The sequence below is a fragment of the Aspergillus alliaceus genome (genome assembly GCF_009176365.1).
Source record: "Aspergillus alliaceus strain CBS 536.65 unplaced genomic scaffold BDW43scaffold_63, whole genome shotgun sequence".
NCBI classification, from domain to species: Eukaryota; Fungi; Ascomycota; class Eurotiomycetes; order Eurotiales; family Aspergillaceae; genus Aspergillus; species Aspergillus alliaceus.
In genome coordinates this window covers 8,407-32,963 of record NW_022474746.1, presented here as the reverse complement: position 1 = coordinate 32,963, position 24,557 = coordinate 8,407, and the positions used below count along the sequence as shown (strand labels likewise).

Sequence of the window (24,557 nt, the reverse complement as noted above, 5' to 3'; positions counted from 1 at the left end):
AGTTTGAACTCCTCAATTAAACATTCGGCCGGGTCTCGAATGAATGGTGATTACCCCAACCTGGTGAGAGAAGCTAATACTACTCACTTATCGTGGTGCCAAGATCTGACCAGCTGTCATTGATCCAGTCTGGTCGGCAAACTGACTAAACTATCTCATCCCAACGTTATTAAGTGGCTGTGGTATGTTTTATCTTCCCACCCCCCCTCTCCCCTTCGACGAGACTAGCATACCTACTACGATCAGGGGTTGGTCAACGCACTCTCTCAAGGTTATTGCTTACTTATTGGACCCTAGTTGCCTGAAGACAAAAATTTTTTAATTTCTCTGCCAATAAATGCTTCCTTTCGTTCCCATCGCACCTTTGGATCTCCCTGGATTGATTCTTATCCGCCATCCGCGCATTCGAGAGTAAATTTCGAAGTCAGCAGGGACAATCTATTACCTGTAACCCCGTCTGTGCATAATTGGCTGAAGGAATTGGGTACTGTTCAGCACATAGACTCTTGATTGATATACACGGAAATGTTTTATTATTGCCCAATATTATCCTTCTAATAAAAACAAGACCTGTTCCTCGAGTACCGCGCGCCTACCGCGAATCCTCAGTCAGAACACTGCTGCCCATCGGATTATCGATGATGAGTGTCGCTTAAATACTATAAAGCTCTAGGATTGCGATTGTCAGGGCCTTGGGAACCGTGCACAGGAAGAGGATCAAGCAACCGTGGAAAATATCCACCTATTGCGAAGGTGTACGCCGAAGACTGACACCATGGATGGTCAGCGACAACAACAGTATATACCAGTTCAACCGCCTCCCTCAGCGCAAGCCTCCCAGTCGCACATACTACTTCCTCCCCCACCTCCACGATATCAGCCAGCACAAGCTCAGGGCGTAGTGCCCCCACCACCTCCTGGGCCCCCTCCAGGAACAGTGTTTGGGGCCGCAAAGTTAACCAATCCACAAGTGCAGCCTCAAAACACTCTTGGATGGCAGCAGAACTGGGCAGCAAGGCAAGCGCTGTCCCAAGGCTATCTTCCTCCCCCGCCTCCCCCCCCATTGGTCCCCGCGAACCAACAACTCTACAACCGTACACCACTATCAATCCCCTCTGGCGAAGGTCGGACATCAGCAACGTATGTCCCACAACCGGGTACCTTTGGGCCAGGTGTTGGAATACCTGCATTCGACGCGCACTCTCTCCCTACATATGAGAACCAAGGAACGCTAGTGGGTAGCGATCGACAACGGCCCCAAGTTAGTCAACTATACGAATATTCTAGCCCGGATTCTGCATACAAACGAGATGGAACCGTTCCAGCTACACCGTCAGCGCGCACCATGCCGTCGGCTCCAGCAGCTATTGACGGCGCCCATGAGCAACTACCGAGCCAAGGGCAACCTACAGAACTTACTAAGTCCTCGAGCCACCGCCATAATAACAGCAACACCTTACCCGGTGGCATGTCACCTAGCGAGGCTGCTGCTCAATGGCCGCTCGAAAGGGTCCTGATGTGGCTTGCGAAGAACGGTTTTTCCAACGACTGGCAAGAAACTTTCAAGGCCCTGGAGCTTCAAGGAGCTGATTTCATTGAACTAGGCCATGGTTTAAATGGCCGGCCGAACTTAGGTAAATTGCACAATGTTGTATATCCTCAACTCGCGAAAGAGTGCGAAAACAGCGGAACCGGGTGGGATCAGGCTCGCGAACGGGAGGAGGGAAAGCGTATGCGCAAGTTAATCCGCCAAATACAGGAGGATGGTGGGTATGATGCCGGGATACCCATCCCAAAGCAACGTGAATCGCAAGCGCTACCTGGCGGTGTTCCTGAGGGGGTCCTAGAGGCTTCTCCCAATTTTGCACATGAACCTGCATCTGCCGGTCCTAGTTCGGGGACCGCAGCGAATAGTCCCAACCTCAAAACATTACAGCCTGTCTATACTCAACGACAAAGCGTGCAAACACGTTCTTTCACCACGCCAATCCCCACTACCTATGACCATCAGGCGTCAGACCCCAGCTTGAACGATAGTACAAACTGTCCTCGATCGGACTTCTCCCGAGCTGCTCTATCGACTATCGGTGGTGACCACCGAAGGCAGAGTCCTTCGGTTTCTAGTGAGGGTGGGCATTTCTTCCCCCCTGTTCGACCATACGAAGATAGCCCTAAGAGTGGCAGCCCGGCTACACAGCATGCCACTCTTGCCCACCAGGGTGCTTCGTCATCTACTGGTGACTTGGGGGTTAAATTTGAGCACTCTCGTGGCAACAGCTCCGACTCCATCACCGGCCGCCGATATTATGAATCAGTACGGCAGGATAATTCCCGACCGTCCCCTCAGGATTCCTACAATCGTCAGTTGGGGGGGGATAACCCCTCGTCTTATTCAAAGGACCATAGTAATCGTCTTTTGCATTTCTTCAAAAAGAGGTCAAAAACCGGTGATTCTAATCACCCATCTCCAGAGGAGCAGTTTCTGGAGTCCCCCACTAGTCCAGTGAACATGCGTCAGAATGCTTCGCATCTTCCTTACACTCGCCCTAATTTCAGCAGCAGTGACATGTCCCTAGGTGAACGCCCGTCATCTTCGTCCGTATCAGACCACGAGCGACTAGCCCGTGCGAAGTCTGCACAAAAAGGGAAAAGGTGGGCCTTTGTGACCTTAGATGGATGGAACTATCGTTTAGTGGACATCACCGACATGGAATCCGCGGAGAACTTGCGTGCTGCTATCTGCCAGAACCTTGGGATATCTGATTGGGTCGGTTCCCAAATTTTCTTGACCGAGCCGGGGCAGACAGACCATGACGAGCCCTTGAATGACGCCAACTTGACTCTTTGTAGGAGAACAAAGTCGGATTCATTTGGTTCTCTGAAACTCTTTGTGCGAGGATCATCAAATACGCCTACAGGCGCTAACAGTTCCCCGCAAGTCGCTGGCCTTGGAGTTTCATTCCCTGAAAAGCTTACGGCATCGCCCACAAGCACACATCAGCTCCACCGTAAACCACTGGATGACGAAGCTTTGAATAGGATCGCAAAACCCACTTCTCCACAGATAGCTTCACGCCAACAGTTACGAACCCCCGCCGTTAAACTCCCCACTCGTGATGTATCTCAAGCTTCACTTGCGGCATCACCAGTGGATGGTGGCCAGGACGCAGGGAATCTCCTTGATCCAGATAAAGCAGATCTACTAGCTCGCCATGAGGAACACCAGCGGGAAGTCGAAAGGAAACAGAAGGCCTACCGGATCTCCAAAGTCTCATCGGTACCGCAACCGAGAAAGGATGCCTATGGTGAGACTGGCTATAGACGAGAGGGGGTGATTGACTTTGATTCGCCACGTATATCTCCTTATGAAGACAAAAAGGCAGAGCCTCTGGTGCCGCTACGAAAACCTCCCACTGCGCCTCATGAATCCCATACTCTCACCAAGGTTAATTCTCTACGGAAGAAAGATGCCGACCGCCCTCGCGTTCAACCGCCCGTTCAAACTCATGGCCTTGGAGCGGTTCTAGCTAGTGTTGGTAGGATGACTAGTGCTATAGGAACACCAGCGCCTTCAGTATCTACATCACAGGGAGATGCAAGTCACCCTGTCAACACCGGACAGCCAACCGATACTAGTATCCCAGGTAAGTCCTATATTTACTTCCTCAGCCAACCCATATATTCCATCCTTCTGTTGCTAGTGAGATGTATCGTTCCTTAATACGGTTATACCTAATTATGACGCTAGACGAGTCAAGAAACACCTCACAGTCGCCTGCGGGACAAGACAGCCAAGAGACTCCAACATCGCATATCAGTCAATCACCTAAGACTGCTACGCCTGAGGAACCCCGGCCAACGATACAATCTCGCAAATCTTTTGGGCCCGAGTTTGATTTCGAGGAAACCAACGTGTCCTTCCAACGTTCACCTATGCCACGGGAGGAATCCGAAGACGATTCAGATGATGGTCTTTTCGCAATTCCATTAGCAAATAGCAAATCACCGATAAAGGAGAAAGGTTCTATGGCTAGTTTTTCGGCTAGTCAAAAGTTATCAGCAAAACCATCCCTTACTGTAAACACCGAGAATAGGTTGAGAAAGGGACTGTCCGTGAGCTTCAGGTCACCTAGTGCCACCCGCGAAACCTTTGCCTCAGGCGGCGATCCAGACCCTCGAACAGGGTCAGTTTCCGATATGACCACTTCGCCTGAGGAAGAGAAACCCCCTAGGAGAGATTCATTCGCTCGAGGGGATGTCTGGGCAAGCAGGCCTCCTGTAGAAGGCGTCATTGAATACCTGGATGACTTCTTCCCTAATATTGATCTTGATGCGCCTTATCTTGACGGGCAGGGAGCATCTCCTCCCTCGTCACCAGCTAGTCGAGTTGCGCATGAGAATGAGCTGATTCAGAAGGAAAAACCACAGCCCCCTCCTAATCCTCCTGACAACACATTAGGGTCGAGCGAGCCGACTATCAAGGCACAAGATCCCAATATCGTTGCTCGACGTAACGTCAACCGCTCCGGCGGACTTACCCGAATGAAATCAATCCGTGAAGTTGCCAGGGGGGCCAATCAAGCCAGCAGAAATCGGAGTGTTACATCTTCTACCGGGAATCAGAAATCTGGCGATATTCTCCGTCGTAAAAGTACGAAGATGTTCGGAGCAAGGATCATGCAAATCAGCCCTAAACCTGGAAGCCGACTCAGCCAGCTTGATCCTATTCCTCAAAACAATGCTCCTTCTGCAAATGTACCCCAGAGGCAGCCCACTTTCCGCATCATTCGCGGTCAGCTCATCGGCAAAGGGACATACGGCCGAGTCTATCTAGGTATGAATGCGGATAATGGTGAAGTCTTGGCTGTTAAGCAGGTGGAAATCAATCCTAGAATTGCCGGGCAAGACAAGGATAAGATGAAGGACATGGTCGCTGCTATGGACCAAGAAATTGACACAATGCAGCACCTTGAACATCCAAATATCGTGCAGTATCTGGGATGTGAGCGAGGAGAGTTGTCTATTTCAATCTATCTCGAGTACATTTCCGGTGGCTCCATCGGCAGCTGTCTCCGCAAACATGGTAAGTTTGAGGAGAGTGTCGTGAAATCTCTTACACGGCAAACCTTGAGCGGACTGGCCTACCTTCACGATCAGGGTATCCTACATCGCGACCTGAAGGCGGACAATATTCTTCTTGATCTGGATGGGACGTGCAAGATATCTGATTTCGGCATCTCTAAGAAGTCGGACAACATCTATGGGAACGACTCGACAAATTCCATGCAAGGTTCAGTATTCTGGATGGCGCCAGAAGTCATCCAGTCTCAGGGACAGGGTTACAGCGCTAAAGTGGATATTTGGTCTCTTGGATGCGTGGTGTTGGAGATGTTCGCAGGCCGACGACCATGGAGCAGAGAAGAGGCTATCGGTGCTATATTCAAGCTCGGTAGCCTTAGTCAAGCGCCTCCTATCCCTGAAGATGTCTCCATGAATATCAGCCCAGCGGCGCTTGCGTTCATGTATGACTGCTTTACTATGTTAGTGCTTTCTCCTATCCACCTCTTTGAAATGGACATTAGGTACTGACAAAAGACTCAATTAGTGATTCACTCGATCGCCCGACCGCCGAGACTCTCCTCACCCGTCATCCCTTCTGTGAACCAGATCTGAAGTACAATTTTCTCGACACTGAACTTTATGCCAAGATCCGTCATGTTCTCTAGATCGCATTTCTCTTGAAGCATAGTCATTGAGCGCATATATATTTTTCTCGGCTGTCATGTTCTTCGTTGATCATACCCAATTCAGTATCTCTTTGCAATGTTGTGTGTGTATGTATGTATGTATTTTCGATTAAAGCCCTACGATCACAGCAATATAGACGGTATTTAATCTATTCCATGTTATTTACATCATCTTTGTGATGTTTTCTTGCACTAAGAGCTACACCATTTTTATGATAAGTAATTTAAGAGGCCATAATATTAGGAATCTTAGATCTACTTGATATCTCTATTTGATCTTACCTGTCGGTCAACTCTACGTGGGTTGTAAATTGAGAAATGACTGGAAAGCATGGCAGGACATCGACGGGAGCGATGCCTAGTGCATGAACCTCATACTATAGGAAATTGGTCCTTTTCTCGCTACATGGTTTAAAAAGGTGTTTCTAGCAAAATATCCTACCACTCGTCGAGAGAAGAAGTACACTCCTAACCTTATGATACATTGATAGGTCGTCGCACTAGAAGTGGCCGTATTATGGCTCCTCCTTGTCTAACAAATGTATGATAGATCTCATAAAAAATTTATGGATAATTATGATCTAGTACATGGCTCAGTACTGCTAATATAGACATTGTATTAAGAGCATCTCTCCTGTATAAAGAGGCCTTCGTATATACAATTAGTATCTCGGTAGCTGTCCAAAGGACGGACCCGGCTACCGGTTCTAAGACTCTAGACTGCCGCTCCTACTTCGGCTCGTAGCTGCATCATCGTCATCTCCGGAGATGCCAACTCGAAAGACACTCTCACACCACTCTGCAAAGGTATCTACATCCCACACAGCATCTTCGCGCCCCTTGCCCTTTGTGCTCACGGAATGCCCCTTGCTCTTCTCCGAAGAGGTGTACTTGTCATAGAATTCTTCATATATCTGGATAACGCGTTCCTGCACGGCGCCTACTAGTGTCTCCTCCATGCGAGCATCATCGAGGTAGTCGCCGAGAATCTTCCGGAGATTCGGAACTTCTTTCTCTATATTTCGACATGTGGGGTAGATCAGCTCCCCGCGCTGCAGGTTCCGGGTATCGACGAACTTGGCTGGAAGGGAGGCCGTCACTGTAGTGGCGAATCCGTTGATAAAGTCGTTAATAACGGTTCTAAGGCGCCCATCTAATTCTACCTTTGCGTCTAACATGTTCTCCACGACTCGGGGTAGTAGGCCATGGCCGACGAGGCGCATCAGGTTACGGGGGTTGAAAAGGCCGCCTCTCTCACGTAATTCCCAGAATGTGTTCGTGACGCCTGAGAAGTCGAGTGAGACTTCTGGGGCGACGTATTCGATGTCAAAAGCAACGATTTGTTGCTTTAAGATGAGTAAGTGGCTCATTAGGAACAGTTGCCCGTCTATGACGGATTTGCTGGATATCAGGGAGTTTGCATGGTGGAGAGAAAGGCTGGTTTGGTGGACAATTTGATGCGCTAAGTCGTCGAATACAGTGGACTAGGCTCAGGTGGTCAGCATCCGTAGAATATGTGATTGGCATGGTGGGTTGGTGCGTACATTAACAAGGCGGTAGATCCTGCTCAGAAGCCAGATGGCTTTCCGCAATGTAGGGTACCAATTGCCTGGGGAGACTTGAGACTCAAAATCCCATTTTGAGTCTTGTTCTGAAGGTGATTCAACGCTGTCTTCGGGTTGCTTTGCTGGTTTGGGAAGGTTCGTCAGTGCATCAGTAGATGCAACCCTTCTGCCCGAGATCTGGCCTTCTGTAACTGATATCGAAGCCTGTCGATTGCGCGCAGGGTAATCAAGATCTTCAGGGTGAGGTTTGTATCGTTCGATTTCGTCCCGAAGGAAGGCTTGGGCTCGGAATACAAGCCGAGTTTGAACGTCCTCCAGTGCAGGTTGAATTAATGTAGAGAAGTCGAGTTGATTAACATCCGTGGGCTCTGTCTCTTCCTCCTGGTCGAATAGATAACGGGTTTGAAGAAGAGCACAAAGTTGGCAGAGCCGGACAATCTTGTCTTCATGTATAATTCTCGGTCGAAGGTGATCGTAAAGAGGCTCACATAATGTCTCCAGGAAATCATACACGCCTCCCTGTCCGTGAAACCATTCGCCCCACAGATCAAACTCGTCCAAACATAACCCGCGAATGTAGCTGATACTACCACGAGCGAAAGCGACCAGATCTGTTGACGTACTTGGGGCCTGCGCAATGTCATTGAGCTTCTTGCGCACGAGTGGCAAGATCAGTTTACTACGTATAGCTGCGTAGTTGGCATGGAGTTCATTAAGAAGGCTTTGGTATTCAGCCTCGGTCCCCTGATCCGGATCCAGCGGAGGAACTGCTCTCTTTTGGATCTCTAGGCCAATCTGTTTGAGCTCAGGCGCGCCGACTCTGAACTTCGCATAAAGTAGAGCAGACATCGTAGTGTCATTGAGCTGTTTGTCTGCTATCTTCTTGGCCACACTGATATATACATCTCGGAGTGCAGAAACGAAGTGTCCTCGAATGAGCGTGAGGGCACGTGTCATAAGGAGTCGATATCTGGAGCGATATACACTCGCCTCTTTTTGGTCCGCCTGCGGAAGACAAAATTAGTCAATACGTTGCTTTTACGCTCCCATAAAATACTGACATGTATTTCCATATAGTCCAAGCATTCGTCAAGCCGCCGTAGCATATCTGAGAAGTCTTGGCCGCGAACCGTATTACCAGCACCCGGAGCATTAAGTCTCCTAGAAGCAGGATCCAGGAAGTCATAGTATTGAAGATTATCCTGGATATCTGTAGCTAGTTCCAAGTCACGGTTCTGAGCAGAGAGGAGCCCTTCGCACTGTTTCTGAAAATTGGACGTTTGCGATTCTACTGCTTGAAAGTCTTTGGACAGGGTTGACAATAGGTTGAGAGTAGAAGAGGTATCCGATAGCAGGGTATCAAGGTGTGATTTTGACATTTGAAGCTCATGAAGGCAGGCTCTAATTACAAAACGTGTCAGGCATCACAGTGTTTTTGGTTCCCCCGAATGATTTCGCAGCATGGCGCTTACTGGTACTCGTCGTAGCTAGCCTCGAGCAAACTGTCTTCCACTTCATTGTACCATTGGGTAAATTCAAGCTCATTCTGGATGTCCCCAATTGAATACAAGCCATCGGGTACTGCCTCCCTGGTCTTCTCTCGAGCTAGCTCGAGAGGCGGACGGGAAGGGACAGTTTGCCGACGAGATCGTTGTCCCGCATTCTGTTGACGCATTGTGAGGTCTAAGGCAAAGGATAAAGAGATAAATGCAGAAAATCGCCTATGCTTCTATAGGAGAGAACGGACTTCCATAATCAAGCTCATACAGCAAAAGGCAACCTTGAGATATAGTGACTGAAATAGTGGTTGCTTTCCCCGTTGCCGCTTTGATGTGCTATTCTGCCACGGTATTCCGCTTCCGCTACTCGACGCAAGAGATAAACCAATTGGAGGCTACTGATAAAATCTGATCAGAAACATAACATACCTTTCTACGTTACTTAGACAGATAATGCGCGCTTGTTGAAGAAAGCGTTAGCATACCATGTGGACATCCCGAGCGCGACAGCCCGTGACGAAGCTCGTCGCCGTCTCTTGTCGCCTTCCCAGAAGAAGTGTTCGACCTGCCGTCATACCTTGTGGAAGACGCTATGCTAGCAATGGCTCCGTTTCTGAACGGTCCGGATCCTCTTCACATTGGATCAAAACTTCTATAGGTCTTGCAGGAACAGGCGCCGCTGCGTTTCTTGCCTATTCATATATGACAACGGATAAAACCCCAGCTGGAAGCCAGACAGACAGAAAGGCCCTAGACCTCTCTCAGGCGACTGAGCAACTAGGCTCCCAATTTGTTCAACATAAGAGAAGCTTAAAAAGCCCAGGTGTATACGTATGGGGCACGAATTCCTACCGTGTTGTGGACCCCAAGTCCAAAGAGACCGTTATCAAAACCCCTCGAAGATTTTCTTATTTTGACGACCAGGTGCTGAGGGACCTGAAGCTTTCTGACAAATCCGGCGCTGCAATTGCTGAAAATGGAGATCTAATCCAATGGGGTAAGGGCTTTTCAGAGTCAGACTTTAAGCCCGCAAAGACCTTAATTGGGAAGAATTTAACTTCCCTATGCATGTCTAATGACCGAATACTCGCATTGTCATCGGATGGCAATATTTATTCTCTTCCAATTGCAAAGGATGATCAGAGCTCCGGTCGAAAGCCTAAAGAAAGCTCCTGGGTGCCTTTCTGGTTTGGAAAATCTGAAGTAAGCTACCGGGTGCTCCAGCCAAGCTTAAAACTAGGCGAAAAGGTAACCGCACTCTCTGGTGGGTTGGAGCATGCCCTTCTATTGACGAATTATGGTCGTGTCTTTTCTGTCGCATCCTCTACAGAGAGCTATCCTTCTTTTGGACAACTTGGTATCCCAGGGCTGACTTGGGCAACCCGCCCCAAGGGGCCAGTCGACATGTGTCATGAGGTTGAGGCACTTAAGGGCTCCAAAATTATTCAAATTGCTACGGGAGATTATCATTCACTGGCTCTAAGCAAGGATGGCAGCTTGTTTACTTTTGGCGACAACTCTTTTGGGCAATTGGGCGTGGAACTTGACCCCTCGCTGCCTGTTAGTGACTCGCCTATTCCCATTCCCATCAAGAACCTTTACAAAGGTAATATCTGGTTTCCAAAGGTAACTGGAATTGCAGCTGGTGGGGCCAACAGCTTCTTCATGGTGGATGCAAAGCGGATCGTTGGTCCTGGTGAAAAACCCTCGACTGTTCACGATCTGGACCGCGTTACGGCTGATACCTGGGCTTGCGGGAGAGGAATTTGGGGTGCTCTTGGCACAGGTAAATGGACTCACATGCAAGACGCTCCCACCAAGGTCAAAGCCTTGAGCGGACTATTTGAGTACGACGAACGTTCAAAGAAGCTGGCACCTATTCGATTGCGCAAGCTGTCCGTCGGGACGACGCACGTTTCAGCAGTAATGGACAACAACGTTCACGTCGATTCATTGCCTCACAATTCTTTGAACGATACCTCCAATTGGGGCTTTGATGTGCTCATGTGGGGAGGAAATGAACATTATCAACTTGGCACGGGCAAGAGAAGTAATCAGTCCAAGCCAACACACATCAATGCGCCTCCGGAAGGTAAAGGAGAGAATGCAGAGCCGGAGGCACGGCTTCAGATCATGCCTCGTCACAAGGGCAAGGTTGGTTCCCGCTGTGTGAAAATGGAGCAGCGTGTGGAGTGCGGAAGACATATATCTGCAATCTACTCCTCTGTATAATATGGTTCTTCATATTTTGCATTCTTTGATGTATTATCATGACTGCTATAATTACTAAAATGAATGGCCAACTACTGTACATTATCTACCACACCTAATGAACTTGATGCAAACATTTATCCGAAAATGGATGGAAAGTAGTCCAAGCAAACAGAACAAACACATGCTTTAGTTTGATACGCAGAAGGCGCTTGGACCACCGCTTATCCCAAAAATTTCCAGCGCAAAAGGCCGGATAAGAACTTCCTTCACTTAACCACCTAATACCCTCAACAATCACATCATGCCTCGTGAAAACCAAAAAAGAGGTCGCCGAGCGGCCGAGAAGGCCCAAAAGGATGCCACGAAACGAAAGCGTGAGGAAGCGCCCGAAGACTCTATGCCAAAACGGATGAAGCCCTCGATCGACGAGTCCAACGAGATCGGCGAAGGAGCCGACTACATACCTTTTGATGATGAAAATTATAATGGAAACTACGATAAGGCCCAAGATGAAGCGCCAGCAGTAGATATGCCCTTTTATGGTCTCCTCGACCCCGAAGAGCAGGAATATTTCTCTCGAGCGAATGAGATGTTGGAAATGAACCAATTTCAGGATGCAGAGGAGAAGCGACTATTCGTCGACAGTGTCTACAGAGAAGCCGATGGGAAGGAATTGAAAATCGCTTGCAGTCAGTCATGCTCACGGCTCATGGAGAAGTTGATATCGATGTCGGATATGCGTCAGATCCGGAGACTGTTCAGCAAGTTCATTGGCCACTTTCTGCCCCTTGTGCAGCATCGCTTTGCTAGTCATTGCTGCGAGACACTATTCACCAATGCTGCGCCCGGTGTAACGCAGAAAATTTCAAAGTCGAGAAGCGATAAAATGGAAGTAGATGGGGAGGAAGAGGAGCAGGAGCCGGAGCTGTCGCTGGTGGAGATGTTTATCAAGGTGGTCGAAGAATTAGAGGGAAACTGGGGCTTCCTCCTGACAGAACGATTTGCGTCGCATACAATCAGAGTTTTGCTTCTTGTGCTGGCGGGAGAGCCCGTGGACGGTTCGGCGAACGACTCGATAGTCGCAAGCCGTAAGAAGGAGAGATTAGGTATCCTTCAAGGGGAGGCACAAGATGGAGATACTTCTGCGAAGAAAAGGAATGTACCGGATATTTTCGGGGCTACTTTGAAGAAGATCATGAAAGACATGGTCTCTGTGCTTGACGACACTTATTTGAGAGCGCTTGCGACTCATCCTGTCGGCAATCCAGTGCTTCAAGTGTTGGTGTCTCTGGAACTCTCTCATTTTGGAAAGTCGAGCGCCAAGGATCCTAATTCTATAACAAGACGGCTGATTCCGGATGAGACCTTTGAGGAGGGTTCTGAGACCACAACATTTGTTCGTGGGTTACTCTATGATCCAGTAGGATCTCGCTTACTTGAGACAATTGTGCGCTATATGCCCGGAAAGGCATTCAAGGGTCTTTACAAGAACTTTGTTCGCGAACAAATCACTTCGCTTGCTCGTAATATCACCGCCGGGTATGTTGTGCTTCGGGTACTAGAGAGACTCGGAAAGGATGATCTCCAAGAAGCCTTGGAGCGAATTATTCCTCAGATTCCCAGCCTGCTCGAACGGTCCAGAATGATCATCCCCAAAGTGCTGGTCGAGCGCTGCTTGATCCGTGGAGTTAACACGGCACCCCTCGCTCCAGCTCTGGAAGGTGCTTACGACAAAGACCCTGCCAAAAGGCTATATCAAATTCTGCGGCTTGAGGGCACAGTCCAGGAAGAAGCTGAGAAATCGAAGCAAAAACCGAAGGACGCTGATGCTGCTTCCAGCCAAGCATCAACGGGAGAAAAACTGCATGGTTCGCTACTTGCACAGACAATGCTCACAGCCCCTGGGCCGGTAAGCGGTCTGATTTACTCGAGTCTGCTAGCACAATCATCGGAGTCGCTCCTAAAGCTCTCTAAGGATCCCACTGCATCTCGTGTCCTACAGCAGGCTCTCACGCTTCCGACATCTACCCCTCAATTCCGTCGACAGTTTGCTCCCCGCTTTACTAGTCATCTACAGGAGCTTGCCCTGGACAGCAGTGGCTCTCACGTGGTCGATGCACTCTGGCCCGCCACCAAGGACATCTTTTTCATCAAGGAGCGAATGGCGCAGGAACTGGCACAGAATGAGATGACGCTTCGAGACTCTTTCGTCGGTCGCGCTGTCTGGAGGAATTGGGCAATGGATCTCTACAAGCGACGACGGGGTGAGTGGGCTGGAAAAGCCAAAGGTATGGATGACATCAATGGCTCTGGAGAACGGCCCAAGTCCAAGATCGAGCTGGCTCGGGCTAAGTTTGCTGCCAAGGCAGAGGAGGAAGCAAAGAAAGGTGCGCAGAAGGGCGGAGCTGCCAGTTCATAATCAATTTATTTTCACCTGATAAATAGCGATCCTTGAAGGAGATTCTTAAACAAAAAGTATGTATGTATATACGGGTCACGGAATTGGCGATGTGGATATCAAAAGCACGCGATACAGGTTGCATTAGTGTGAAATTAATCTCGCAAATGATCGGCGTAATTGCTGAGTATCTCCAAGGGGTTGCGATGCCAGTTAACATGCATGGAGTACAATGGAAGCTGTAAACAGAGATTTAAGTTCGGGGGTATTGGTGAGAATCAAATTAATTAGGGTCTACATAAGAAAACTTGACTGCCTGATATGGCAGGCAGCCTTAAATGATGTGACTATTCTAATGCATCAAATTGAGCAATATCAAGCCGCATATGAAAAGCAGGCCAAAAAGCAGAAGCGCTCTACTAAGCAGATCACTTTTAAGGAAGGCACATTAGTATCTGAAGCCCGAATCCTTATAGAGCGCAGAAATCATACAGATGAGACTATACAGGCAGATAGGGCTTCACCCTGCTGAATCAGGCCCTAAACGCGCACTCTTTAAGTGCTCTGGCTGTGGTATACAAGATCATAAAATTACGCACTGTCCGAATCGATAGAATCATTTATTTTTATATAGAAGTCTGAATTGATGATGAGTTGATCATTTTAATTTTTCATAGAGTGGTATAGTGGGTGGTGGGCAACTTGCTTACTATGTTAACCAAGGAATTCTCTCTCTTTTTTCTCTCCACCCACTGTCAAAAAAAAAGGACCCTAAAATGCTTCTAAATCCTTTGAGTTTGAGAGAACCAAGTCTCAGAGCCATTCATTTGTCTCTGGAACCATGATGTCAGAGTCTCCGGATTTGTCGCCATTTTATTTGATCCATTTTCTCCAGCGGATCCGCCGGTGTCAGAATAGGTCTGGCATTTAATTGTAAGTTCTATGAGACTTCAATTTTCTTGAACACCATACTCTTTGCCGATTTTCATGTACGTACATATACAATTATATCTAAGTTTGTTTGCCCCATTCTATATTCTCCCTAAAAATTACAGTCAATTATAGATGGCTATGTCCCCACCATCCCACCGCGCGGAAGAGGTGCGAAATGTGAGTCAGAATGCGCTTGCAATCTTCCAGGTTTATTCAAGAAATTCCCCGTCGTACTAATGGATTTATCCTCATAATAGCTTCTCAATGCGGTCCGAGACATCCTAATTCCCTTCATCCAATCTGCAGATGAGGATCCCCTAGGCCAAAAAGCACTGGAAAACGGTATCAATGGAACGAACGGCGCTCGTAGCGACCTCAAACAATCGGGTACATCATTAGTGGACCACAAGAAACCAGAAGAGTTGCAAAATATACTCCAATTGGATCTTCCGGAGCAAGGGACCGGTCAGGACGGCCTGATCGAGGTGCTGCACAAGGTCTTGCAGTACTCCGTCAACACTTGGCACCAGGGCTTCCTTGACAAGTTGTACGCATCGACCAATGCCCCAGGTGTGGCTTCTGAACTTATTTTGGCCGCTTTGAACACGAATGTCCACGTCTACCAAGTCTCGCCCGCTTTGACTGTCATTGAGAAATTCACCGGGAAACAGCTCGCTTCGCTTTTTGGGCTCAATGGCTCACGTGCGGGAGGAATATCGGTACAGGGTGGTTCTGCATCGAATACCACATCAATCGTCATTGCACGCAATAATCTTTTCCCTACTACCAAGACAGACGGAAACGGCGATTACCGATTCGTGCTTTTTACCAGCGCTCACGGCCATTACAGCATTGAGAAGGCAGCGCAGATGCTAGGTCTCGGGAGTAGCTCGGTTTGGTCTGTGCCTGTCGACAAGCAAGGACGCATGATTCACACAGAACTGGAAAATCTAGTTCAAAAGGCGCTGAAGGAGAACCGTACCCCATTCTACGTCAACGCGACAGCAGGAACAACTGTCATGGGATCTTTTGACCCGTTCGACGAAATCGCCGCCATCTGCAAGAAGTACAACCTATGGTTCCATGTTGACGGCTCCTGGGGTGGCTCGTTTGCTTTCTCCAAGCGTCAACGGCAGAAACTCGCCGGTGCAGAAAAGGCAGACAGTATCGCTATTAATCCCCACAAAATGCTCGGCGTGCCAGTGACCTGTTCGTTCCTTCTCGCAGCTGACTTGCGTCGCTTCCACCGTGCAAACACCCTTCCTGCTGGCTACCTGTTCCACAACGAAGACACAGAGCTCCCAGAAGCCGACAGCGATAACGGCGCAGTTGAGTCTGAACTCGCCGTCGATTCGCCCGAAGTATGGGACCTGGCTGACCTGACACTCCAATGCGGTCGACGCGCCGATTCTCTCAAGCTCTTCCTCGGCTGGACTTATTACGGAACAGCCGGGTACGAGAAACAGATCGACGCTGCCTGTGACATCGCCGCGTATCTCGCGTCTCTTGTCGCCGAGAACCCGAACTTCATCCTTGTCAGTGAGACCCCGCCTCCCTGTTTGCAAGTGTGCTTCTACTATGCACCGGGCGGACAACTTCTCCATCCTCGGGGCATCGTCTCGGATGAAGCCGAGCGCGGCAATGCAAACAGCAAGGTCACCGAGCAGATAACACATGCGATTGTGCACAAGGGCTTCATGGTAGATTTTGCACCACCCAGTGGCGATGAGGATGCTATCGGGAACGGGAAGTTCTTCCGCTGTGTGGTTAATGTGCAAACCGCCAAAGAGACCGTCGAGGGACTTGTCCAGGCAATTGAAGAGGTTGGCCCAGGTATTCTTGGGAATATGAAGGTGCAGAATGCTCCGAGGAGTTTCAATAGGCCAGGAGAAAGAGGCCACGGCCCAGTTGTTCATCACCCTTGAGCCTTTCCGTCCTTTCGTGAAGTTCTACGAGTCGAGTGGAGACAACTGTGCAGACAGGACACTTTCAACAGCAATCTGTTTATCATGTGATTGGCATGGCTACCCAAAAGCACTATATAACGCCCTTCTTATAGATTTCTATATCATCGTTAGAGATAATAGCACAATGAAGAAAATAAAAGCGCAAGGCTCAAATTAATAGATACAGTAGGTTCATATCTACATATTTCATGCACGCTAAAGTTAAAAGCATCTTAGCCCCGTCAAAGCCCAGTAATAACCAACGTGATGCAAGATCGCCAAGAATTCAACTACCAATCTCGACTCGCCTCTCTAGGACACTTCTTGCCTCCGCTCCGGAGAGAGTCTCGATGTTTAGTTCAGTAAGAAGGTCCCTCGCGCTCTCGTTGTCCTTGAACAGCCTCTTCTCTACCTCCCACAGCCCTAGCTGTGTCGCTCCTCGCTGGTCTTTGGCCTGGGATGCAGACTCGTCATCTGTTGCCTTCGACGCACTGATACTCAATCCGAGGAGCGTGAGGCCCTCGTTGAGCCTCCTGAGCACGTTCGCCGAGCTGCCCACTTGGGCCGCTGGACCGAGAGCTACGTCAGTGACATTGCAAAGATGTTCAACATCGCTAATCAGCTGCGTCGCTCCCGCAGCGGAGAACTTGTTCCTCATGAGGACGTTGTTCCAGATGTAGGTTTGGATGGAAAGAAGTACTTGTCGAATGATACGGCGCAAGGGCGCAATACCCAATGTACGAGAGAGGAATGAGATTTCAGTGGATAGAGTTCGCATTGCGGGCGCAAGATCAGAAGTTGGGGGCAAAGGAGAAGCCAAAGTAGCAGAAATGGTTGCCCATGTCGAGACGCGAGAGTAGGTTTTAAGGGCAGTGCGCACGTTTGAAGTCAAAGTCGAGGTGATGACTGATTCGGATCGGAGTCTCAGACGACGGTATGCAGATGCTGTCTCATCAAACAGGGCGCCTTCGGAGGCCTCTCCACGGCCACTGCCGTTGGCGACGGATTGAGACGTTCGCGATGCCACGTCCGCAACAGACATCGAGCCAGCCACATTCTTGCCGCCGTCCTTGTTCTGCCGAATTCTTTCTTGGAGCTCAGACCAAAGCTCTACGAAAAACACTTCGTTGCTCCAGTCTTCCATTTTCTTTTCGAGAAATTCGGCACTTCCGAAGACTCTGGAGAGCCGCTCTAATCCTGCAACGCCTTCCACGCTCGCCCCATCCGCACCTTGCACTGTGCGGCCAATTGTCGATGTCATTGCGAGGTAGGCTTCCAGCGCCGAATGTAAGCGTTCATGGAATTGGTCAAATATCGTGATTTGAATGTCGATAAGAAAACGCAACTTTTGGCTGAATGACGATAGAGGTTGGTAACGCTCGGTTATTGTCTCAAGGAGGTCATTGACACGAATTGCTGCCTTGGTCGGTTTTGTTGCTGAGCTATCAACGCCTTCATAATCGATATGACCGCTATCCGGGGCATCTACAATCTCTTTGTATCGTGCCAGGGCAAAGTCCTTTTCGACCTGAAGCCAACGGTCAAACCAACCTCGCTCGGTCAGTACCTCCCACGTCATGCCCTTCCAATTATCATCAGTATAGGGATCCGGTATGTAATTCCATGTCTCGCGGATTTCTATGTCGAAATTCATCAATTCATGGACAAAATGGCTCAGCAGCTGCGGATGGTTCGAGATCTGGGGAAGATACGTAGTTATTTTATGTCTCAGAATCGGCAAAAGGGCCGTAATGTAAGCATGCGAGGCATTACAGAAGTTCCACTCCATGTCAGACCCGACGGCCTGAGCCTTTTCATCAAAGATAGGCTGCAAGGATGAAGCAAAAAAGCCGCCGAAATTATTGATCAAGTCCATTACATGGGCAAGAAAGTACTCCGGCTATAACTCAGTTAAAACAATGTTTCTTCTTCTATCGGATGGCAGTCGGTACCTTGTCAAGCCTATTCGTTGGCTTGTCTCCGCTGAAATGGTATTTAAAACGAAGCTCTAGTGGATGGACCATCACTTCCAGAGGTAGCAATATCGGAGGCTTGATAAATTCCTCTTTCGAAGCATCGCGGCTTTGGAGTTCACTGGCCCAAACAAGTTAGTATACGATGTAGAAAACGATAGATTGATACATACGGTGTCTGAAGGTCGAGCAGTAGCCCTACATGGTCCTTCCACTGTGCCTTTATACTATCCGGAAGATATAGATCCTTCGACGGCCACTTCATTTGCTCCAATGTCCCTTGTAGCCTCTTTGTGAAGTCGGTTTTCATGTGGTCTCTCAGTGTAGATGCTAGCTTTCCCACATAGTCAACCAGGTGAGGGGCGGCTCCTTCTGCTGCAGGCTGGGCCTCTTTCAAAGCCTGAACAATGGTTCGCAGCCGGGCGTAGGGTGTTATGGCCGATTTGTGTGAGGATCGTATGTTCGTTAAGGCTTCCTTGCTGTATATCCTCTCAGCGACCCATACTCTGTTTAAGCATTATCGGTGTTTCAAATACCTCAATCCCTCTGCTTCCTTCAGTAAAGACACATAGCCTTTTGACAACTCGAGCCTCCTAAGCTTTTCTATACTCGCTTCAAATCGTTTTGCGGCTTCGTCACTCGCATCCGACCCCGTGAGGGCATTCAACCGCCTATCGATATCTGCCTGCTGCTCATTGAACGTTTCGGCGCGCTTGCGAGTCGCTTCGGCATGGTCGTTAGAGGCTTTGGTCGCATTGGAGAGAGCTTCCTGAGCTTCTGCTAGCTATATAATGACCGTCAGATATTGTTCTGAGTAGGTCGATTTATCCATGGTCATGGAGAGATGACGGTACCTGCTTTCGTTGAAGCTCATGCTGGGCGCGTAGGCTGGACAGCAAAGAATCAAGGCTTTCAAAATCGGCAGACACCTGGACCTTGTCATTCAGATAGTCTTCGACTCTTGTTTTCTCATGCGGTGATAGCACAGACGTTGGAGTCGCCATTGTTAGGCCGTGCTGGTGAGGGGAATGGATTGTAAGGTGTCGCGAACAACTCCCGCCTCCGGACGAATGAAAGCGGAGCTCAGCTTCACCTTCCTGGCGACCGCCCCGCGCCCTATGACAACGTTTCCACCACCAACGAATAGGCCGCCATGGGGCCCATTACGTGGGCGCATACAATAATTATAACGTCAAAGAACTTATTGAACTCAATCCAATATGCCAAGCCCGGCCAAGAAGCGCAAGAGGGATGTTTCAGTGTCATCTCCTCAGCGCAATCGAAGTATAGCGTCATTCTTCAAAGGCCAAGCGGCCAAGCGAGCTGAGAAGACGGAGCAGACACCAGCAACGGTGTCTGACGATACAGACCAAACGCTCTCCGATGAAGCACTCGCTCGTAGGCTCCAAGAGGAATGGAATCAACAAGATGCTGCCCCAACTTCGGAAACTGGGACTCCAATCGGTGAGCCTGTTCTGGCGCCGTCGAGCCCCAAAGACGACAATCTAGAACCGCCGTACAAAGCAAAGAAAAAGCATACACTATCATTACAGTCTTCTGCCGGTACGGAAGACACCATTTCTCTTGCCGTTCCTTTCGATCAGAGTCCCTTAACGTTCGACTCGGCGAAACGTGCAGAAGAGTTAAAAAGGCACTGGACCTCCGAGGGTGGCAATGCGTCATATGCTCTCTTGACCCGGGCTTTTGTCCTTGCGAACACCACGACAAGCCGTATCAAGATTGTGGATACATTAGTCAACTTCCTCCGAGTCCTCATCGAAGCCGACCCTTCAAGTGTCCTCCCCGCGGTATGGCTAGCAACAAACTCAATCTGTCCACCATATGACGAGTTAGAGCTAGGACTTGGCGGATCCTCTATCTCAAAAGCTTTGAAGAAGATATATGGCCTTAATAGCCAAGGACTCAAGTCGCTTTATGACAGGCATGGAGACGCCGGTGATGTGGCGTTTGAAGCTAAGAAGAGACAGAGTTTCACATTAATGAAACCCAAGCCATTAACAATTAAAGGAGTGTATCAATCGCTACAAAAGATTGCTATGAGCAAAGGCACTGGGAGCCAGGAAACAAAACAGAGGATTGTCGAGAAACTGTTACAAGATACTAGAGGTGCGGAAGAGAGTCGGTATATCGTGAGGACACTCGTCCAGAACCTCCGAATAGGAGCCGTCAAGACCACCATGCTTGTTGCACTCGCGCGCGCTTTTCTGTACTCTAAACCGAATGGCGCCAGCTTTACTGTCCGTTCCCAACAAGAACTGGCTCGTCTCAAAAAGGAAGATCTGACCGAGGCCTACAGCAATGCGGAAGAGATTGTCAAGGCCTCATATGCTAGACACCCAGACTATAATGATCTAGTTCCCTGTTTGCTCGAGATAGGGGTCACAGAAGAACTCCTCGTACGATGCGGTCTGCAGCTACACATACCATTGAGACCGATGTTAGGCAGTATCACTCGAGACCTTTCAGAAATGCTGACGAAGCTGCAAGGGCGGGATTTCGCCTGCGAATATAAATACGACGGACAGCGTGCCCAAGTACACTGTGATGGAAAAGGTAAAGTATCCATATTCTCTCGTCATCTGGAAAATATGACGGAGAAATACCCAGATCTTGTGTCTCTAGTCCCTCAGATCAGGGGTGAAAGCGTGTCGAGTTTCATCCTAGAAGGGGAAGTGGTCGCAGTGGACCAGGAAACTGGAGAACTCCAAACCTTTCAAGTCCTAACTAATCGAGCTAAAAAGAACGTCGATATAGGGACTATCAAGATCAACGTTTGCCTGTTTGCATTCGACTTGATGTACCTGAATGGGACCCCGCTGTTGGATCGATCTTTCCGCGAACGTAGAGAGCTTCTGCGAAGCCTATTCGTGGAAATCCCCAACCGGTTCACGTCGGTCAAGAGCTTCGATGCCACATCTACCGATTCCGAAGCTGTCCTGGAGTTTTTCAGGAGTGCAACTGATACCAAGTGCGAAGGTATCATGGTCAAAGTGCTCGACAATGAGTTGAAGCCAAGTCTTCCAGAACCCTCGGAGACCACGACCAACAACACCAACGGCATAGACAAATCGGATCCAAAACCGACGAAAGGAAATCGCCGAAAGGCATTACTCTCCACATATGAACCCGACAAGAGGCTCGAATCCTGGCTTAAGGTCAAAAAGGACTACAGCACTTCCTCTGAGACCATCGACCTAATTCCCGTTGGAGGCTGGCACGGAAACGGCCGGAAAGCCAAGTGGTGGTCACCCATTCTGTTAGCTGTGCGCAACCCGGAGACTGGTGGTCTCGAAGCCGTCACGAAATGCATGTCCGGCTTCACGGATAAATTTTACCAAGCTAACAAAGATAAATACACCGAGGGTAGCCCTAACGTCATCTCACGGCCCAGCTATGTGGAATACTACGGCGAGCCAGATGTCTGGTTCGAGCCGCAGGAAGTATGGGAAATGGCGTTCGCAGATATTACGCTCAGCCCGACTTACACAGCTGCCATCGGGCTGGTGAGTGATGAGCGAGGCCTCAGCCTTCGGTTTCCCCGGTTCCTTCGAGTCCGGGAGGACAAATCCATTGACGAGGCTACCACGTCAGATTATCTAGCCTTGCTCTGGAGAAAACAATCCGAGCGATCTCAGAAAGAGGAATCAGAACGTCCTGCCCCAGAAGCGGAGTTAGATTGGCAGGAGGAATGAGAGCTGGCGCGTATGCTTCAGTTCGGCGATATTGGCAAACTATTTGGCATGTTACATAATCACCCTTTATTAGCATAGCAGTCCGCTTTTAATATAAGTACACAGCGGCAACAAAACTTACGCACTTTACCCATCGTACATCACATGGGGGTGAAATACGCAGTCTACTAAAATACTTAAATCTTAAAACGAATCCATTGGAATCATAATCACGTGTTACTGAAGCAGCCAAGGTTACTAAGATTTTTGACTAACCCTGACTCGGGTAGCTCCGATCACATGCATGGCGCTAGACTTTTCACGGTGTGGTTCGAGCGCGAAATAGACACGGGATTTTGAGTTTGACGCGTTGGCTGTCGCGTGTTGTTTTGCCTGGTTTTTTGTGTGATTTTCCGAGTGGGGTCATCTTCGGGATTTTTTGTTCCCAAATCCACGGGATAGATGCAGGTTCCAAACAATGGCTATTGACATGTCAAATGTATGTACAGCAAAGTTGAAAAGGGCATTTAGGGTAGTAAAGTTCCGGAGATAGGTTTCGTCCAGTAATCACTAAAAATAATCAAGAACTGGTAAAGAGCGTTTGGCTATTAACTGAAAGAGATCAGTCGGAGAATACAAAGGGAGATTGCTTGCGAAATTTATTAAACGAGACATATGAAAGGGTATGTATATGGACAACAATGCATGATTTGGGGGACCAGTCAACACGGGTTTGCTTTTGAAAGGCAGTTTGAAGAATTGGTAAGGGAAGGGGGAGAGAAAAAAGAACAGACGGTGAAGACCGACGATCAACACATTGGCCGAAACATCCGATAAATGTGCATGGATCCCAAAATGTGCGTACATGAGTCATAAGTAGTCGTGAAATGCATAAACAAGAAGAAAAAGGGTTTTAATGTTCAGGAAGCCATCGCTTCAAGGTCGCAGCTCTCCACCAAGCTGCAAGACAACACCAGCCTGCTTCGCTCGGGTCTTGGGACTATCTGCGCCGGGAGGCAACAGGTTCTCTAAGTGAGACCTTCTTCTGTCTCTAGTTGTAAGTGGTGTCTTGGAGAGACCTCCAGGCGTGCGGCCACCCCACGCAGGCTGTGCTGGACTAGGTGTCACGTTAACAAAATCAGCGAAATTGAACTGCTGGTTCGGTGTACTGAAGTTTGGGAAGACGCCGCCACCCCCAGGAGTTGGGGTTAATGAAGGCAGGACAGCATGCTGACTGGGCGGGGTAGATGGAGGAAACTCTCGAGAGTGAGCCTTAGCAGTGACACTGGCCGGAGTAGGGGAATTGGCCAAATACAACAGCAGATCGGCACCATCTTCATGTCGTGCGGTTCGATCATTTCGTGATAACCGGGCGTGCTTTGGCGGCGGCGTCCGGGGAGGCGATGAGCTCACCATAGAACTGACATTTTGAAAGCTGTGGATTGGAAGATCCGGATCGTTGTCATCGTCTGACTGGTGATGATATGCCGGAGAGGATAACTCGGGGATTGTAGCCGTTTCACTAACGAAGGGCAGATGGCGATTGATCAGGTGACGATTGAAGCCCGGAGATGATTCAGGCAGCTGATAGGAGCTTTTCCATGAAGACCGAGGTATTTTGGCAGGGTGGTCTGCTATGGAATCCGATCGGAGTCGTTTTCGGCTGGCGGACAGCATCGGCTGCATCGCTTTGGAATCGAAGGTGACAGCATGTCTATTGCGAGATGACCGGGGCAGTTCCTTCGAGTACGTCGCGGTTCGTAATGGAGGAGAAGTCATTGGGGTCTCGCATCGACTGTGGGAAATATCGGAAGAGGAGTCCGAAGGTTTGTCGCTTCCTGACAGGGTGTTTCGACCACCATTCTGGTCCAAAGCGTGAAGACGACCATTCTGGTACTTGACCTTCGCTAGGCCCAATCGATCCTGAAGGCTGAGAGATACCTACCGCGGAAATAGGTCAGTGAGTGCTTTTTTTATTATCCTGATCCACACAAGCCAGAAAGGAAGAATACGGTACAGTATTTGAGGCCCCAAAAGAAGGAAGGCATACATACCTGGGCAACGTCAATTTTGCGGATCGTCTTCTCCGATTTGGAAGGCTGAGGGGGAGCCATTGATTTTGTGAACCACAGGAGAGCTAGGTATTCACACAATGAAACTGAAATGGATCGTAATCATGAATCCACGGTCGGTCAATGCAAGGTCCGGACCCCAGTGAAAAAGCGGCTTGTGAAGTCACAGAGAAGTGAAGAGCGGCTGGAGGGTGGAGAGGGATGAAGGGAAAAGAACGAATAACGAAAGTGAAAATGGAAACCAACCCAATTGGAGAAACGGAAGTTGTGGCTTAAGTTGGTTTAGGTCAGTAGACTAAAGAGAAAAGGAACTCCGGGGGAAAATGGATCTAAGATTAATTTAGCATTATTATTAGGGACTTTTTTTTAAAGTAAAAGAGAAAGAAAAGGAAGAAATCGACTAGTTAAAGACGACAGGGTCCCTTTTTGAAGCCGGTATGTTTCCTATGAAGGGAGGTCAAAAAACCGAACTGTGTGAACCTAGGTAGCAGTAGAGGTACCTGCTACGTGCCAATTCC

General features: G+C 49.0%; 6 protein-coding genes across 6 annotated transcripts; 3 read left to right on the top strand and 3 right to left on the bottom strand.

The window, feature by feature from the left end:
• Positions 1-775: 775 nt before the first annotated feature.
• On the top strand, positions 776-5,726 carry bck1 (putative MAP kinase kinase kinase (Bck1); the record flags this gene model as incomplete). The annotated part of the gene is made up of 3 exons (XM_032045474.1): positions 776-3,644; positions 3,749-5,540; positions 5,606-5,726. 3 exons carry the CDS (start codon positions 776-778, stop codon positions 5,724-5,726), a joined length of 4,782 nt encoding a protein of 1,593 aa, XP_031895377.1.
• A 599-nt stretch (positions 5,727-6,325) lies between these two features.
• Positions 6,326-9,096, bottom strand: BDW43DRAFT_213225 (Golgi transport complex subunit COG3). Its single transcript, XM_032039293.1, has 4 exons — positions 8,785-9,096; positions 8,374-8,713; positions 7,292-8,317; positions 6,326-7,231 (listed from the first exon to the last, which is right to left on the bottom strand). Exons 1-4 carry the CDS (start codon positions 8,985-8,987, stop codon positions 6,455-6,457), a joined length of 2,346 nt encoding a protein of 781 aa, XP_031895376.1. The 5' UTR covers positions 8,988-9,096; the 3' UTR covers positions 6,326-6,454.
• Positions 9,097-9,297: 201 nt separating this feature from the next.
• BDW43DRAFT_303772 (uncharacterized protein) lies at positions 9,298-16,281 on the top strand (the record flags this gene model as incomplete). The annotated part of the gene is made up of 6 exons (XM_032045473.1): positions 9,298-9,680; positions 9,714-10,965; positions 10,996-11,037; positions 11,372-13,412; positions 14,103-14,104; positions 14,614-16,281. The coding sequence occupies 6 exons, from the start codon at positions 9,298-9,300 to the stop codon at positions 16,279-16,281; spliced, it is 5,388 nt and encodes a 1,795-aa protein (XP_031895375.1).
• Positions 16,282-16,487: 206 nt separating this feature from the next.
• BDW43DRAFT_290683 (RINT-1 family protein) lies at positions 16,488-19,363 on the bottom strand. The gene is made up of 5 exons (XM_032043543.1): positions 19,130-19,363; positions 18,812-19,059; positions 18,449-18,754; positions 18,255-18,396; positions 16,488-18,202 (listed from the first exon to the last, which is right to left on the bottom strand). Exons 1-5 carry the CDS (start codon positions 19,277-19,279, stop codon positions 16,589-16,591), a joined length of 2,460 nt encoding a protein of 819 aa, XP_031895374.1. The 5' UTR covers positions 19,280-19,363; the 3' UTR covers positions 16,488-16,588.
• A 38-nt stretch (positions 19,364-19,401) lies between these two features.
• BDW43DRAFT_290681 (putative DNA ligase I) lies at positions 19,402-22,143 on the top strand. The gene has a single exon (XM_032043542.1). It carries the CDS (start codon positions 19,496-19,498, stop codon positions 21,986-21,988), a length of 2,493 nt encoding a protein of 830 aa, XP_031895373.1. The 5' UTR covers positions 19,402-19,495; the 3' UTR covers positions 21,989-22,143.
• A 551-nt stretch (positions 22,144-22,694) lies between these two features.
• On the bottom strand, positions 22,695-24,340 carry BDW43DRAFT_213078 (uncharacterized protein). Its single transcript, XM_032039292.1, has 2 exons — positions 24,022-24,340; positions 22,695-23,908 (listed from the first exon to the last, which is right to left on the bottom strand). The coding sequence occupies exons 1-2, from the start codon at positions 24,079-24,081 to the stop codon at positions 22,904-22,906; spliced, it is 1,065 nt and encodes a 354-aa protein (XP_031895372.1). The 5' UTR covers positions 24,082-24,340; the 3' UTR covers positions 22,695-22,903.
• Positions 24,341-24,557: the final 217 nt, after the last annotated feature.

Bases quoted from the DNA above. Each gene is read 5' to 3' on its own strand.
- BDW43DRAFT_213225 (XM_032039293.1), bottom strand. From the start codon at position 8,987: ATGCGTCAACAGAATGCGGGACAACGATCTCGTCGGCAAACTGTCCCT. The intron at 8,714-8,784 runs GTAAGCGCCATG...TTTTGTAATTAG, and splicing joins GCTAGCTACGACGAGTACCA to AGCCTGCCTTCATGAGCTTC. The intron at 8,318-8,373 runs GTCAGTATTTTA...TGTCTTCCGCAG, and splicing joins TGGACTATATGGAAATACAT to GCGGACCAAAAAGAGGCGAG.
- BDW43DRAFT_290683 (XM_032043543.1), bottom strand. From the start codon at position 19,279: ATGGCGACTCCAACGTCTGTGCTATCACCGCATGAGAAAACAAGAGTC. The intron at 19,060-19,129 runs GTACCGTCATCT...GTCATTATATAG, and splicing joins ATGAGCTTCAACGAAAGCAG to CTAGCAGAAGCTCAGGAAGC. The intron at 18,755-18,811 runs GTATTTGAAACA...GAGGATATACAG, and splicing joins AAGGAAGCAGAGGGATTGAG to CAAGGAAGCCTTAACGAACA.
- BDW43DRAFT_290681 (XM_032043542.1), top strand. From the start codon at position 19,496: ATGCCAAGCCCGGCCAAGAAGCGCAAGAGGGATGTTTCAGTGTCATCT.
- BDW43DRAFT_213078 (XM_032039292.1), bottom strand. From the start codon at position 24,081: ATGGCTCCCCCTCAGCCTTCCAAATCGGAGAAGACGATCCGCAAAATT. The intron at 23,909-24,021 runs GTATGTATGCCT...TTTCCGCGGTAG, and splicing joins GCAAAATTGACGTTGCCCAG to GTATCTCTCAGCCTTCAGGA.